At 38.1% G+C, this 13,932-nt stretch overlaps 1 protein-coding gene across 4 annotated transcripts in view; it reads right to left on the bottom strand.

Annotated features, from left to right (window-relative positions):
• Positions 1-13,932, bottom strand: part of SH3D19 (SH3 domain containing 19) — a 151,154-nt gene that overhangs the window by 27,394 nt on the left and 109,828 nt on the right. For all 4 annotated transcript variants that reach the window (XM_012783717.3, XM_012783718.2, XM_020280160.2 and 1 more), the window contains 3 exons: positions 12,762-13,772; positions 5,556-5,663; positions 472-584 (listed from right to left, as the gene is read on the bottom strand). In XM_012783717.3, the coding sequence (XP_012639171.2) occupies positions 472-584; positions 5,556-5,663; positions 12,762-13,772 (1,232 nt within the window). The remainder of the gene's footprint in view (positions 1-471; positions 585-5,555; positions 5,664-12,761; positions 13,773-13,932) is intronic.

Raw genomic sequence — 13,932 nt, 5'->3', positions numbered from 1 at the left:
AAGCTCTATATTTTTAAATTAAAAAAATAAATTTTTTTCTAAAATTTCAGATTAAAAAATTCTTATGGTAATCATCTTAAAATAGTGTCACTTATTGGATAATTTAAATAAAAACTGACTATCTGACTAAATTTATTTCCACAAATATTTAAGGTTTTTAGAGATTTTTAATAACTACCTTATTATCAGTATCATTTAAAAGGCAATCATATGACATCGGCATAGGACAAATTATTTTATAATGAATTACAATGAATAGGCCTAATTTCTCTACGGGGACTTTTCAAATATTGAAAATGACATTAAATAAGTACCTGGAACTTAGAAACTGGCTTCTAATAAAGGTTGTTTGTTTTTTTGTTGTTTTTTTTTAATCTAATCAGTGGTAAAATAAGTTACACATCAGCTAAGTATTTTAAATTAATGCATGGCTTAGTCTTCAACTTAATATAAGCTATAATGACTACTTACCAAGTTTCTCGTTCTGTCAATATTACTGAGTTTTCCAGATACTATACTGTAAGTGTTTCCAATAGGTTTTTCAGCAGGGAGAGGAGGTGGGCTTTGTGGATCCTCATGTAAACCTGGAAAAATATAAAATTCGTGAATAATTTCTAGTCTTTGGAATTCCAAAGAATAAAATGATTACTGCTTGGTTCCTTGGAAAAGTGGCTATCATAAAAGATCCACACAGAGAATATATAATTAAGCAGATGAGAAAGAGCTCCCAACAAACCTCAGAAAATTGATGTGTTAGTTGACATCAATTAATTTTATTCTATGTTTTGTAGAGAGTGAAAATAATACTAAATAAATGCAACAATAACCAGCATTTGCTAAGAACCTTCTATGTGCCAGGCATTAAGTTACTATATTTACATACATTTCTAGAACTAATATCTACATGTCAGATTTGTCCAGTCCACTAGCTAGTAGCCACATATGGCAATTTAAACTTAAATCTTAATTAATTAAAATTAAATTAAATTAAAATTTCAATTCCTTAGTTGCACTAGCCATATTTCAAGTACTCAGTACTCACCTGTGGCTAGTGGCTACCAGCACAGAGTTGGAACATTTCTATCTTTATAGAAAGTTCTACTGGACAGTACTACACTAGATAATATCCTACCTAGTTTACAGATGAAGAAACTGAAGCTACAAAAATAAGTAAGCTATCCAAAATCTTAGAGCTTGTCATTGTCAGATCCAGTGCTGTGCTCATTCTAATAAAGAATGCTGCTTCTTGGCCAAGTGTGGTGGCTCATGCCTGTAATCCTAGCACTCTGGGAGGCTGAGGAAGAATTGCTTGAGGTCGGGAGTTTGAGACCAGCCTGAGCAAGAGTAAGACCCCAACTCTACCAAAAATAGAAAAATTAGCTGGGCATGGTGGCACATGCCTATAGTCCTAGCTACTCAGGAGGCTGAGGCAGGAGGATGGCTTGAGCCCAGGAGTTTGAGGTTGCAGTGAATTATGATGACCCTACTGACTTATACCCAGGGCAACAGAGTAACACTCTGTCTTAAAAAAAAAAAAAAGAATGCTGCTTCTTAACAGGTGGTATATCCCACCCCAAAATAATTAAATGTGTTTTCTAATTCATTAGCTCCAGATTAGAGAATTACCCTTAATTAAGCAAACAATACCTTTACATCTAAATCATATCTTTGTCTCAGTGATAGTGTACTCCCAATTTATTTTATTTTATTTATTTATTTTTCTTTTTTGAGACAGAGTCTTACTCTGTTGCCCAAGCTAGAGTGCTGTGGCATCAGCCTAGCTCACAGCAACCTCAAACTCCTGGGCTCAAGGGATCCTTCTGTCTCAGCCTCCCAAGTAGCTGGGACTACAGGCATGTGCCACCATGCCCGGCTGATTTTTTCTACATATTTTTAGTTGACCAATTAATTTCTTTCTATTTTTAGTAGAGATGGAGTCTCACTCTTGCTCAGGCCGGTTTCGAACTCCTGACCTTTAGCGATCCTTCCGCCTCAGCCTCCCAGAGTGCTAGGATTACAGGTGTGAGTCACTATTCCTGGTCCCAACTTATTTTAAAAAGAAGAAAACAAAGATGACCAGATTTAATTAGTAAATCTATGTGCAAAAAGTAGGTGGAGAGAGGATGACTGCAGCATACTAAAGGAGTCTAAAGCCGCCTTTTACACTGTTCAGTTTAGGCACTGAAAGAAGATGGGAATTTTTTTTTCAAATGAACATCTTCTACTTCCATTTCACATGAAAAACTTATAACAAGAGGATGATTTGTCAGGTTTCTGTTCTATCCACAGACAGGAAAACACTCTCAAAGGGAGGAAAATACCCAGGCCGGCTACTAGGAAAACAATGATTTAGAGACAGGCAAGCTTTCTTAGTGAGAGGCAGGGCTGCTCTGGGAATTAAGACATACACAAGAACATCCAACTCAGTCACCATCTTGAAGACTTTCTCTGTGCTGCAGTTTCCTTATTTCTTACAAGGAAATAATGAATCATTTAGGATATAGTATTGTTGTGACAAATATTTAGGGGTACAAAGTAGTAATATGAAAGTAGACAGGAAATAGATTACTGGCAGGAAGGGAGATAGGGAGTATCTGGTGTGGGTATGTATGGGATGATGAGATGTACATGTAGATTTCCAATTTTAAATAATATAGTCAGGGAAGGTCTCACTGACATAGTGGCATTTGAGCACTTGAGAGAGGGAGCCACACAGATGTCTGGGAAAAAGACAATCTAGTCAGAAGAAACAGGTCTTGAGGGACGAGCTGACAGGTTCAAAGAAAACCAAGGATTTTTGTACTACAAAGCTATTCCTTTCTTCTCTTGTCCATTCCAAATTCTTCTGATACCAAAAGTCTCATTCTTTTTCCTCCACAATATATATGCATTGCTTAATAATTGTAATAATAAAATTCTGGGGAACTGTTTGTTTTTCTCTGAGTACAGCAGCGTCATCACAGCTCACTGCAATCTCAAACTCCTGCGTTCAAATGATCCTCCTGCCTCAGCCTCCAGATTAGCTGGGTATGCGCCACCACACCCAGCTAATTTTTTCTATTATTGGTAGAGACAGAGTCTCACTCTTGCTCAGGCTGGTCTGGAACTCCTGACCTCAAGCAATTCTCCTGTCTCAGCCTCCCTGAGTGCAAGGATTACAAGCATGAGCCACTGCTCTGGGGAACTGATTTTTCATATAAATAGAAATAACTCTCTAGAAATCATTTTGTCACTTCAGTTCTCTCACATCTAGCAGTACAGAATTCAACTTTCTAACTGTTCCTGGAGATTTTTCAGGATAATAAAGGTGCTTCCTCAGCATATCCTTTTCAGGATTTCAGAGTTATTAATCCAGTTTACAGGTGTGCATAAAAAGTAAACATAGGCCAAAAACTGCATATCCTTAGAAGGGCCTGCATACAAGATTGGTCTTTGGCTGGCATCTGGGAACTTGGACTTTGGGAAGGTTCCCATCATTCCCAGAACTGAAGAATATAGTTTATGCTGAACACCTGCTTTCCTTTTGGGAATCTGGAATTTTGGTACATGTCAAAATTTCTAGGAGTGCCTATGTGACCAGCCCCTAGTAAAAATCCTAGGCATGGAGTCTCTAATGAGCTTCCCTGCTTTACAATTCACATGTGTTATCACAACTCATTGCTGGAAGAATGAAGTACATCCTATACAACTCCACCAGCAGAAGACTCTTGGAAGTTTTCACCTGGTTTCCTCCAGACTTCACCCCATTTGCCTTTTCCCTTTTCTGAATTTGCCTCATATACTTTTGTTGTAATAAATAATAGCCATGAATACAAATATATGTTGAGTCATGTGGATCCTCCTAGAGAATCATCAAACCTGGAGGTGGTCTATGGGATTACTGACACAACAGGAAAATAAATTTAAGTATTTGTATTACTAAATTTGTGTAAAAATTGCATTACTTAAAACCCACGAGCTCTGGCAATATTTATTGTCATTATATCTCACTATGTCTTTTAAAACCCAGAATAGATTTATCAAAATAATAACAAAGGCCGGGCATGGTGGCTCACGCCTGTAATCCTAGAACTCTGGGAGGCCGAGGCGGGCGGATTGCTTGAGGTCAGGAGTTCGAAACCAGCCTGAGCAAGAGCGAGACCCCGTCTCTACTATAAATAGAAAAAAATTAATTGGCCAACTAATATATATAGAAAAAATTAGCCGGGCATGGTGGCACATGCCTGTAGTCCCAGCTACTCGGGAGGCTGAGGCAGGAGGATTGCCTGAGCCCAGGAGTTTGAGGTTGCTGTGAGCTAGGCTGACGCCACGGCACTCACTCTACCCTGGGCATCAAAGCAAGACTATGTCTCAAAAAACAAACAAACAAACAAACAAACAGGCAAACAACCCAACAAGCTATCATTTCACTGATCTGTAGGCTACATAACACCATCAGAAAATATGGAACCTGTTCTAACACGAAAATATAAGAAATTAGAACCCACCAGAATTTGGCACTCTTGACTTTTTCTCCTCCTCATTCTTCACAGCAAACCCAGTTCAACATTCTTACTACTTGGCTAAAAGCCATCAATTAACAAAAACATTAAGAAGAGACTAAAACCAATCTTATCCTTTTGAGTAGTGCTTCATAGAAAAAACAAATCCCTAACATAAAGGGTATCCTTGTAGTACAATCCTGGGTGCTATAGGTGAAAGACTGGGACATTTAACTCTGCTGTTAGGAGGAAAGGAGAATCTTTTGTTTGACAAAGGCAAGAACACATCTGGGCTATGTGTTGCTAGGCATTGCAGGTATAAATGAAATCAAAGGCCCATGGAGAGAGCAGTGTGATCACTTCAATGAACACTGTGAACCTACCAAGTATGCTTACACACACACACACACACACACACACACACTTTTGCCCGCACATTTTAATAATCTGGGGCCTAAAATAAATAGTTCTGGCCCTTTTGTCTTCTCCCTTACAACAAATATCAGATTTCTTTTTGAAGTACTTATTAAAGCTCATAAAGAATTTTAATCATTGTACCATTAAAAAAATTCAAGTAAGCAAAAAAATCAAGTACAGAAGTAAATAAAAATGTAACGTTACACTAGTTTAAAAATATTTTTATACTTCGTTATATGTTTTTAAAGCTTTTGGTTACTGCTCTTTATACAATTCACACATAGCCATATTAAGATTATGTTGATTTGAATAATATACTCCTGATAGACATATATACCTTTATTTGCTATTAATTTTGATTACTTCCCCATTAAATCCTTACCAGAGGCACTAACATGGGATACTACAGTTGTTCTGAGTTTCACAGTCTCCCTCTATTCTCTCTGCCTAAAGATAATATTAAAGAAAAATGAAATCCAAACTTACTGTACTAACTGTCAAAGAATTGCAGAAACACAATTTGCTTTTAAGTGTCCTTGACTATGAATAATAATAAATGTCAGATTACACATATTTCAAAAGCAGGCACTGATAAATTAGTATATATTTCTTCCAGGCTCTCGAAGAAGCAAATAAAGAAGGCAGAGAAGTGCTTACATTTTCCTGGTTTGGCTGGAATTCGAATTACAGTGGGCTTCCTGGTGGGTGCTGGTTGAACTGTTTGTTCTTTTGTTGGTTCTGTTTTTATGGGGAGCTGAAAGGGATCTAATGAAAAACACAGTTTATTTTGCATGTTTTAGTTAACATGGACTCAAACAAAAAACCTCATTCATATTGTAAGAGTCATATTTTTCATGCCCAAGGGAAAACTATTCATAGATAAACAAAATCTCAGTTTGCAGAGACAAAAACAAAGTTGGCCCTCATAAAAGGAAATAACTTAGTGCTCTGTAAATAATTCATACAGCTTTTCTTCTCTCTGATGAGAGAGATCCACGATGATCTTGAATTATGTAGAAGCTATCTTCCAGGGGAGAGTGATCATTTCATAAGTGTCCACCGGAAAATGAGGGGCAACTGAAAAGAGGAGACAATGTTTCCTGCATTCTGAAGCCTCCCAGATCCCCCAGAGAGTAAGGACTCTCATCCTCTGTATCCCCTGTGCCTGCACCGGAACACACTGACTCACAGGGCTCACCAAGGGCCGCCATCCTTTGCAGTGCCATGCCTGGCACCGGGAAGGTGCTCAGCAGTCTCGAATTTAGTAGTTTAGTAAAACTACACTTCAGTAACATGAAAATGAAGAACGTTTTATCCCAGAAATAAAATAGGACATGTCTCTTCAAATATTTAATTTTGGGGAAAGGATGTATCCCTTGGAATTTCTCCATCTTAACTGTTTTATTTTAAATGGATGGTGTATGCTTAGGAAAAAGCATTTTAAACACAAGCACAGCTATAAAACCTTTTCACTGAAAGAAACGGTTTTTTTTTTCTTTAATGTAAACATTCTTTTTAGTGGTTTGGAAAAATGACTATAACATTTTTTAAAAGATGGGAAACCTAAAAATAAATAGATTAGCAAAAACAAAATAAAATGCTCTATAAAATAGATATTCTATACGGCACACAAGATCTCTTGAGGCTGCCTTTGCCTTTATTCAACAAGAGGCAGAATGAGTATATGCTGTAATTCTGCATCTGTTCTATGGATCTTGCCTGTAGGGAGATACTCCCCATAAAACTTTGAACTCCATAGCCCCTGTGATGAACAGCATTTACATTCTGCCTGTTATGAGCTGCAGTTCAATAAGTACCTTTTTGCTGACCAGCTCTTTGTAGGATGCGTGAAGAGCTGAGCTAATAAGAAGCCCTTTCAGCAACCTAATACTTCCCTTTCCTTCCACCCAGTTCTCAGGCAATCCTACCACATATGTCCTGCCAAAGGCATCACTCTCTCACTAGTCACTCACTCACATATTTACATTTATTATGTTCCAGTAACGGTGCTGGGTGAGGTGACATGATGGTAAACTACAATCTTATTTTAGTTTCTTATCTATCACCTAAGAAGGCTTCCCAGGTGGCATATTAGCTAAAATAATAATTACCATGTTACTGAGAAAAAGAGAATTTGATGACCCCTCTATGGAAACCTATCAGCTCACAAGTGATATGAGTCTTAAGTCCAAAAAGCCAACTCAAGGTTTTCAAAAGAATAACATCAAACTCAAAATAGAAGACTACTGTATTAATAATACAATTTTCTTCCATGTAACCTATTTCCCCTCCCCACCAAACAAACAAAACTCCTATTTTTAGGTTTAACCAAATTCCTTGATTCCTTATTTTGTTATAGCTCAATTTTTTACTTCAAAGTAATATTTGTTGTAAAATGGGAAACATTAATATATAAAATAGAAAATATCTTGTAATCTCATCTCTCAAGTATTATTATCTAAAATTTGGTGTATCTTTCTACATATTTTTCTATAAATATGATGTATAGTTTTTATATAGATATTTTGAAAAACAAAACCAGAATTATTTTATATGAATTTCTTCGTAATTTTATTTTTCACTTTTGTTATTCAATACTGACTGGGTGCCTACTCCACATCAAACGCTCTTCTAGATGCTGGGAATACATTAGTGAACAAAGCAAAGAACTCTGCCTTCATGGAGCTTACAGTCCAGCAGAGAGATGGAGACCATAAACAATAAATATAATAGGAAAGCAATTCATGTCGTATATTAGAAGGTGAGAAGTACTATTGAAAAAGGAAAAGGAAAAAGAAGAGCAAGGTGATGAACTTCAGGCAGGGAAGAAGGAAAGCAGAAGGGAAGCAGGTTGCAGAATGATACAGGAGTGTGCTGTGTGAGGGAGGGGAGGGCTCCATTAATGATACTGTTTGTCTTTCCAAAAACTGGATTGGACGTGTTTTAATAATTCTTCTGATACTTATTCACTGTGTCCTACCTTTCAAATGGCATTTCTACTTTAACAGTGGCTTTTGGTAACTATAATCTGTTGGTTATTAGTATAAAGTTTTAGTTAATGATGTTTTTTGGGTGGGTGGGTAAAGAAAGAGGAAGAAAATCTCGAGCATGGAATGACTTAAATTGTTTCCCAGCTCAAATCAAATTCTGGGAAAGTGTAACACCTACACACACTCACTCACATTCCAGCAGTGAGGGCATGTACAAGGGAGGCAGGGAAAGGAGGAAAGAGGCCAATCAGCACCCTTGAAGGGCTGACCACAGGGGGCATCCAAACCTGCTTGCTGTTGGAGGACTGGCCCCAGGAAACCCTGCCCCACATCCTGCACACACAGTGGGCAGATCTCACCTATCCTGTTAAAGGGCCCAGCTTTTTTTTTTTTTTTTTAGCCTGAAGTATTTCATTCGAAGTAGCATAGGTGCGACTTATGAAGCATTCAAAGTGTCTTAGTTACCCTCTATTTTTTGGTCCTTTATTTTTAATACCATTAGCTGCTCTTTAATAGTTGACACTCAGATCATGTGTAATTATTCTACTGTACAAGTCTCTGGGGGAAAAAATTTCTTTCTCCATAAGGCGAGGCAAGGAAGTCTTAGTGCCGCACCACTGCGGAAATTAATTTTTTTTACTAAAATCTCTGAATTGTTTGACTTGTTACAACAAATATATTTTACTTTTGTAACTGAAAAAAAATTCAGTAAAATAAATTCAATCACAAGAAATTTCAAGCTGAAATAACACCTCTGCCAAACAAATCAATACAAAACCACTTGAAAATCTCTTTGGGATTCTATTTAAAAGGGAAATAATACAGATATATGTTTTTTAATTGATATAATTTAGACATATTAAGTTCATAATAATTAGCTTCCATTTGTAACCTTGAATAATACTAATATAACTATTTAGAAAAATCACTATTTTATTGTTTTTAAAATTTCTACTCACAAGGCTGAGGATCAGTGGGGGAAGCAGTTCTCTCTCTGTAGCAAAAAGATAACTCTCCCAGTTTCTTTCAGCCTAATAATGCTTATATTCAGCTATTTAGGAAAGATTATTTGCTAATTATTTTGTTAAAGGTAATGCTTGCGCATGGTCTGCAATTTGAAAGGGATCAAAAGGTACATGGATAGAACCAGGTTCCCTCATCCTCTCCTGTCTATCAAGTTCCTTCATGAAAGACAACCTTTGCTACTGACTTTTTATACATCTTTCTAAACATGTTGCATTTGACATTTAACACAAACAGTAGCTAAAATACCACAAATACTATCCTGTACCTTGCATTTTTCACCTAGTAATATCTTGGAGGTTCACCCCTAGTAGGAGATAACAGGTATACCTCCTTTTAATTACCATACTATACTCCATTATTATGGATGCACCATAATTTACCTAGCAGTCCATTGAAGTTTATTTCCAATATTCTATAGAAGTCCTTAGTATGGAGCTCAGAATGGGCCCTGGAAGCTCTGGAATTTGTATCTTGAATTGTGCACGCATGAGCTAATGGCTATTTTCAAGGGAGATAAAAGATTCACAGGCTATATCAGATTCTCAGAATTCTGTAATCTAGAAAGGGTTAAGAACCTTGCCGCCATAATTCTATCACAGACTGTTTGCTCTTGCTTCTATAGAAGAGACACAGAGCATCTCCAGAATAATTTCCTATCCAAATCTAAGAGAAGTCAATGGCATTTTCGTCTACTCTTATTTGCAGTGTTTATTCTCTCTTCTTTCTAGCCCATCACACCAACACCTGCTGCCAAACAAGAAGGCCTCTTAACACCTATATCCACATGGTCTTCATTACTGGGTTGGGAAAAACATTGATGATAAAGTAGTTTTCCGCCCATTACCTGTCTCTAATAATATGGTTGTCATCATAATTAGTTTCACCATCCCTCGCTTGCTTTTCTGTCATTTCTTTCCCTTGAGTTCTATTAATACCAGAAATTAACTGCTAAACTATTATTCTGGTCTATGTAATGGGGCTGACAGCAGAAACGTTCTTTTTTTTTTTTTTTTGGACAACTGGGTATGATTTGTAAAGGTGTGAAGAGGAACTGCTAATACTTCTCAGCTCCATTACATTAACCTGGAAGGCATTCTACCCAAGAAATGAATCCAGTATTAAATTGCTGGTTTTATGAGTTTTCCTTTAATAATTTTTCTAATCTTTACAATGTTTTCATAGCTTCAGTATTTTCTGATCTCTATTATCTGAGCTTAATATGGCAACTTCATTTTATGCACACTATTTTATTAGATTTTCTTTATTTTTGAGGGAAGAGAAAGAGAAGGAAAGACATATTTGTGAGTTACTCTTCTTTCTCCTGCGTTCCTCTCCCAGTGTCTGGCTGATGCCTGAATGATTAGGCAAGGTTTCACAAAGAGATTATAAACATTTATTTACAATGACAGTGCTACTGAAATACCATCAAAAGGTCACAAAGCCCTAAGTCAACAAACAAACAAAAATCCCTCCACATGTTGAGCAGTGCAGAGGTGATCCTGAAGGCCTTTGGATATAATAAGTAGGGAAGCGATAAGGGCCAGTGTGCACTCTAGTAAAATCCCTTGGATGATGGGTTTGTTTGAATGGGCTCAATTTAGGAGGTCACTGCAGTAATCTGAGCATAGATGCCTAAAGTGGGGCAGTACAAGGAGGGATGGAAATGAGAGGCAGAGTCAAGAACTATTCAGAAGATAACACCAGCAGGAGCTGGTAATTAACTGGATATGAAGCCAGAAGTAACAATAATAACTACTATTTAATGGTCACCATGTGTCAGACAATGTGATAGGGCTTTTCTGCATAATCACATTTAACCCTTGCAATAGCCTCCAGGAAGGGTAGTAGTAATGTGTCTTATAGATGAGGAAACCCAGGCACTGTGCGGTTAAGTAAATTGCCCAAGGTAACACAGCAATGATGGTAGGCTCTGTGTGACATGGTGAGAAAACTCAGGGATGACCTCTGGATTTCTCTAGGGAAGGCTGGGTGTGTGATGGTGTCACTAGTGAGGTGCAAAATACAGGAGGAGGAACAGGTTTAGGAAGCATATAAAGTATTCAGTTCAGTATAACTCCACAGTCAAGAGCAATGGTTAAAGTCGGATAGGGCAAGCAAATTACACATTTTGCTATAAGACTGCCTCAATAATTAAATGTTGTGCAATAAAGTGACAGAAATCGAGAAGCAGAAAAGGCTGAGTATGAAGCATGAAACTACGTTCATGTTGAAAGTATACTGTTGACCTTTCTTTTTGAAAATGACTATAATTATCTGCTTATTTTGTTTTCAGCAATTATTAACCAAGTTGCCATCCTCATAGAATCTAGCAGGTGCAATAAAAGGCAATATTTCTTTGGCTTGTACTATTTCTACACCTTAACAGCTTGCTGCTGTTGGATTTATTCATCCTTGACCTTCTCTGAAGCTCATAACACCAAAAAAGTTTATATAAGAAAATGATATTGACAAAGACTTGAAAAGTTTTTAAAGTGTTGCCTGGTTAGGGATTCATGAAAATGTTGGGTAGTAACATGATATAGTGAAAAATAAACTAGACTTAGAATAAAAACACCAAGTTGAATCCTAGCTTGGAAAATTGTTAGTTTCATGACAGTAGGCAAATTATCCATTGATGTCTCTCAGCCTCATTTTCTTCATTTGCAAACTGAGGCCAATGATGTCTCACAGAGCATTGCTGTAAATATTAAAATAATGTATGTCTAAGTATCTGGCAGAGCATTAGGTACATTGCAGAAGCTCAATATAGTCTAATGTTTTTCCTTCCACTCTTTTAGGATAAGAGGCATGTCTCTTAGTTTATATGCTATTGCCAGTTACAATGTTGTGTGCATGATAAATATTTAATAAGTACTGTATGTGTTTTTTGTCATTTAAAATGCACCTGTGCAGTGCAGAATTTGGTGTTGAAATCACAGCTTGTACCATTTTGATGCATATTAAACATTTATAAGATGACAGTTAACCTTTTGAAAATACTATTAAGTTCATATGTTCACAAATTCCATCCAAATAAGTAAACACTAATAAAAGGAATCTTATCAATGACAAGTAGAGCAGCTTAGTTTGACAAATCAAAGATAAGCTTTACCATAACACCCTCCATCTGAACAGTGTGAGGAAGGAAAACACACTCTGCCTCTTGGGAAATCTAATTGTCCCAATCTTTGTAGCAAAGTTACAACTGCTGAATTTTATTTATAAAACTCTGCATTCCCCAGGGGAGATGTTCTGTGAAGATTACAGAAAAAAACTTCCTAACATGTGGCTGGTTCCTCACTCCTTACATAGGTCTTGTCACAGTCCTCCCCTGGAGCCGGCCTTTCTCCTAGCACTCCCAACTGGGGCCAGTTCCACCTGAGGAGCCCTTCTGGGGCCACTGCATGGCTTCCCATCTATGAGAAGTTTCCTCTGCATCTTTCTAATGCCACAATCCCCCAACCTCCTTGGATCCTTTCATTGTGAAGCCTGAACATCTACCTGCCAGAACAAGAGCCAGCCCCACAACCTAGTTTAGTCCCTGGCCCTGTCTGCTTCCTTTTGGCTCATATAATACTAATGGATGTGTGTGTTTCCCCATTTCTCTCTATTTCCCTTCCCCATATCCTATATTTTTCTTTCTCTCTCTATCTCCATTCCCCTCCTAGCTCCATGTTTCTTAATCTCTCTCTGTTCATCCCTGACTCTGTCTCTATACACACACATGCATGTGTATGTGCACACACGTACCTCAGTAACTTATATAGCTAGAAACTAAAACAGCAAATGCCGTTTAAGATATCCCATGATGAGTTTAGATTCCCCTCCACTTCTGATTTTTACTCACCTAGAACCATCTCTGAACCAATAGATTCTTCAGCCAGGATCCCAGATGGGGTGGGTAAAACATCATCATCAAAGCTGATGAGGTTGATATCATCCAGAGGCTTGCTCTGCAGAACTGGACCTGGGGGCTTAGCCGGGGGCCCTTCTCCCAGTGACCTGAATGCTTTGGCTTGTGATGCCACTGAAAGTCGGGGAGGAACAGTGACGGGTTTCAGTGGAGGGTAGGTGGGATTTTCTAAGGAAACTGATTTCTTCGGCAGCACAGGCCGTGGAGCAGGAGTTGGGACTTTCTTTCCCGCATCAGAGCTCTCTGCCAGGGGCCCTCCTCCCGTTATCTCATGATTAACACTTCGTATAAGGTCAGGATTTGGTTTCTTTGGCAATTCAGGTTTGGTTACTGGGATGCTTCCCACTTCTTGCGGTGGGGGGTATGGGGTGAGCCCTTCCTTGGAGGTCACCCTACGTCTGCTTTCAGTCCCAAAGTCCCATTCTCCAGAAGCTCTGTTAGCAGCTGGTTTAGGAGCCACAGAGGGTTTCCCCGAGGAAACATTAGGCCTTGAGTGAAGTGTACGGGGAGTAATTTCTGGTTTCTTGGGCAGCCCTGAGGTTTCTATATTTGTCTGACCTTCAAATGCTTTGATTCTTGAAACAATACGATTTTGGCTTTGTTCTGTGTTCATAATGTTCATCACTGCCTGACTGTCTAAACTGTTGGTATTGTCAGCTTCAGAGACTGACAGAGACTGGGGCCGGCCTGGGGATGACCCCTCTTCTGTGGCTGCTGGGCTGATTTTCTGGTAACTTTGCTCTTTAATTTGAGTATCTCTGGCTACGGGTCTGAGGTTGCTTTTTGATCTTGGTTTTGGCACTGGACATCTTGTAGCACTGGTATTTTCTGGACAATTCTGTTCTTCAGAAATATCAAAAACTATTAAAGGTGCCACATTTGTTGAAAGATTGCCAGATGAGACTGTTGGGGAAGGCTGGAGAGGCTTGAGAGGTGCCTGGAATGCTGACAAGACCAAACAACAAAAAAAATTGCCACGTTACAATTCAAAAGAAAAAAATATAGGCGATATACAGAATTTTAAAACCATATATGTGGAATATCAAGAGACTTGGGTTTCCTTAGTCAGTAAAAAGTGGGAAAATGTTTATACTCAGCTTGCAGA

The sequence above is a fragment of the Microcebus murinus genome, chromosome 15 (genome assembly GCF_040939455.1).
Source record: "Microcebus murinus isolate Inina chromosome 15, M.murinus_Inina_mat1.0, whole genome shotgun sequence".
Lineage (NCBI taxonomy): Eukaryota > Metazoa > Chordata > Mammalia > Primates > Cheirogaleidae > Microcebus > Microcebus murinus.
Note: the sequence above shows the minus strand (reverse complement) of the source record. Positions and strands in the feature narration are given on the sequence as shown.